This window comes from Sarcophilus harrisii, chromosome 2, assembly GCF_902635505.1.
Source record: "Sarcophilus harrisii chromosome 2, mSarHar1.11, whole genome shotgun sequence".
Classification (NCBI taxonomy): domain Eukaryota; kingdom Metazoa; phylum Chordata; class Mammalia; order Dasyuromorphia; family Dasyuridae; genus Sarcophilus; species Sarcophilus harrisii.
Window position 1 is genome coordinate 282,687,280 of NC_045427.1, and position 3,233 is coordinate 282,690,512.

The 3,233-nt window shown below is 51.4% G+C and overlaps 1 protein-coding gene across 1 annotated transcript; it reads right to left on the reverse strand.

Annotated features, from left to right (window-relative positions):
* Positions 1-341: 341 nt before the first annotated feature.
* Positions 342-2,731, reverse strand: LOC100927040. The gene is made up of 3 exons (XM_031949292.1): positions 2,614-2,731; positions 1,848-2,530; positions 342-625 (listed from the first exon to the last, which is right to left on the reverse strand). Exons 1-3 carry the CDS (start codon positions 2,729-2,731, stop codon positions 533-535), a joined length of 894 nt encoding a protein of 297 aa, XP_031805152.1. The 3' UTR covers positions 342-532.
* Between the last annotated feature and the right edge of the window lie 502 nt (positions 2,732-3,233).

Consider the following 3,233-nt stretch of genomic DNA (forward strand, 5'->3'; position numbering starts at 1 on the left):
TTTAGTGTCAAATCCCATTTCTAATACCAATTAATGTCAACTAGACTATAACCAGTCTCTTAACATGTGGCCTGAGTGAAGAAAATGCTGTTTTGGAAATGGGAGGGCTCCTCCCATCTCTCAAGGATGAAGGTTTTAACATGCTGAATGAAAGGTAGGTCTCATATCCCAAATTGGGCTGGATTTTGACCTTTTAAGGTCCCGAGTTACTTGTTTCCCCATCATTATGAATTACTGGAATATGAATCCATGTGGTAATTCTTAGGCACATCCTATTTTTCATTGTCATTATCTTTCACAATTCTTAGAAATCTGTAATTATCAAGTAACACACCAAGGAATAATGTATGCTTCAATTTTATTTAACAAGAACTGAACAATATCAATATGGCAAAGTGTTGTAAAATATTTAATATTCAATTTAGTCATATTGGTTTAAGTGGTAAGCACTTTTTACTTTGTATGAAAATTTAAATTTTTTGGTAAAGCATTTATAGAAAAGGACTGTTGTAGATGTTCCCCATCTTCAAATCTAGACTCTTCTGTAGCTCTCCAAATGGGTCAACACCCATCCACATGGTATTAAGTGTGAAGAAAAAATCACCGCTAAGGCAAAGACGGTTTCCTGAAAGACAGAAAGTTCAAATACAAATCAACATATAGAATAACTCAAGAGGATAATTACAGGCCAGCATCGACCAATGTTTTCTTAACTTTTGTCTTTCTTCCACTAAAATGTTGGGACGATAATTGTCTGTTGGTTTTTAATGAACTCAGTTCAAACATTTAACTGGCTAGCATGTGCATAAAAGTCTCCTTGAAAAGCCACTTTATTACCAACAGAAAAAGCTTTAATGACCTTTTCTGAAATACATGGTTTTGGAAACTAATTAAGAGTTAAATCCAAATAAGCTAGTTTATTTGCAGTAATTAAAATTGTCTAATTCCTAAAAAAACCCCCAAGTTCAGTAATTTAGATTGAACGGAAACCTTAACGTCTAACTCCTTCAATGCTTCATATCTGGAAGTCCCTAAGAGGTGGCCAAGTGTCTTTTGAACTGCTGTTCTGACACAGATCAGGGCCTGTGGGCCTTCCGCGTGCCTGGGGCGGCACTGGCGTTTCACTGGATCAAAGTCTATTTTCAGCTGTGGCTACTAGATGGCGGGGAAGCGGGAAAACGAGAAATAACTGAAAGAACGGAGGGGGCTTAAGGGTTAGAAGCCTCCTTCGGTCTGGCCCAGGGGCCCTCGAGGCTCTCCGCCTTTGCCCCTCCCCCCTCCAACGGTTCTCCAAACGATTTTTTCCCTCTCTCCCATCCCCCCCATAACCGTCTTTCCCGCTTCCGCTCGCCCGCTCCGAGGCTCCGCCTAGCAGCCTCGGCCAGCAGCTCGTGTCCTCGTCCGCGGAAATGTCTCCCGCCTTTCCCTCCACCGAGTAAATCCTGCTCCATGTGCCCTCCCCGCAACAGTCCCCTCACCCCTCTAGTGTCCTTCCCCCTTCGCCATTTTCCTTTCTGATGCTGCCCTTAAGCCCCAACCCCCCCCAAATCTCATTGCTCTCCATACTCCTTCCCTAAAGCTAACACGATTCTACCTTCAGGCCCGCATAAAGGGCGTCACGCGGTCCCGTCCCTTAACAGGTTCCCTGGGACCGGGGGTCTGTTTCTTTACGCTTTCCTCCCCGCCTCCATGCCCCCGTTCTCTTTACAGCAGTCTGCCCCCCCAGGCTGCGGATAACGCCCCAAATGGCAGCCCCGCGGCGGCCTGCCCTCGTCACCTCCCCCACGCCCACCGTCTCAGGGCCCGTCCCGCCCGCCTTCCTCTCCCGCTCCCGGCGGCAGTCTCACCATGGCGTTCACCGGCTCCACGGGCCCCCTCCGGGGCTCAGTGGGTTCGGTGTATTCGACGAACTCGCTGTATTCCAAACGACGGCCGGATCCCGTCCCGGGGGGGCTGCTCCGGCTCCAGCGGTGGCGGAACAGGGCGGAGAGGCGTCTCCAGGGCATGGTCCCGAGGGGAATCACCGCCGCTATTGCCTGCTGGGCTGCGGGAACGGTCGAGGCTGCGGACTTCGGGAGGCGACGGAGGCGGTGGCGGCGAGGCCGTGGGGTGGACTGGGCCCGGCTCGTCGCCCCCTTCCAACTCCTCCCTCCCGAGGACTTCGGGGGCCCGAGCCAGCGCCCCTCCTGGCGGAGGAGCGGGGAAGAGGCGGCGCGCGGGCCAAGTGCCCCTGGACCTCGCGGGAGCCAGTCCCATGCTGAGCTGGAGCCCGAGCCCGCGGCCGAACGCTTCTGAGCCAGCGCGGCGCCAACGGCTGCGGCGCGTGACGGACTTGTCCCAGTATCATTCCACTCCCCACCCCCCTGCTTGGGCGCCCTAGCGCCACCAGGCCCACTGGAGGCCCCTCGGAGTCGGTCGCGCTCCGCCCCCACTCCCCGTCCTTGCGAGGCTCGGGCTCTCACGGGCTCAGGAGATGATGCTCCCTCCTCCCTTCCTCCCACCCCCCAAAGCCATCCCCTCCTCCCGTAGCCTCATGCCTACATTCATCATTCATTCCTTTAGTTACTACTTATTGGGGGAAAGGATAGAGAGAGGCCTTGGAGGCGGGAAAGCCTGTGAGGGCTTGTCTTTTGCGCCGGACCGCCCGTTCTGCACGGGACGGAATGAGAAAGACGGTTAAGCACTGGTCATCTGCTCCCTTTGGCGTTCCCCCATCAGCATAATGTGCCATCTGTACTAGGTCTATGACCTGTTGCTTCCTTCTGTACCGGTGGTCTACACTCTAACACTAGCGATTTTTTCCCTCTTATCCATGGGTACGGACCTAGCCCGGGCCGTCCCCATCTTATCTGCTGTGTTTCAGCTTTGAGAGCCATCTTCTAGTCACGAGTCCCAAATCGCGCGGACACATTACGTATAATTTCCCATTTTCCTCCTTCAGATCCGGAAATCTCGTAGCACTAGTCCGTTTTATATTTGGACATGAATATGCTTGGATTCTGTTCCCTTGTGAAACATGGGCACTTTGCTACTTTATATTGTAGTTCTCAGCATCTATGGCCTCTTCCTTGGCAGACTGGTTTCTATCTCGCTTGCCCTTTTCAATTTAAAACCCTTTTAGTTATATTTGTGAGATTCTAAGCAAATATGTTCTTACCAACGTTTCTTGGTCCAAAAAATCTAAATCCTTAGACTCAAAAGACCCATTGGATTCTAGTTCAGGTTCTGTCACA

Coding starts and splice junctions, on each gene's coding strand:
- LOC100927040 (XM_031949292.1), bottom strand. CDS start 2,731: ATGGCACATTATGCTGATGGGGGAACGCCAAAGGGAGCAGATGACCAG. Junction 2,531..2,613: donor CAAAAGACAAGCCCTCACAG/GCTTTCCCGCCT, acceptor TGTAGGCATGAG/GCTACGGGAGGAGGGGATGG. Junction 626..1,847: donor TGGAGCCGGTGAACGCCATG/GTGAGACTGCCG, acceptor TCTGTCTTTCAG/GAAACCGTCTTTGCCTTAGC.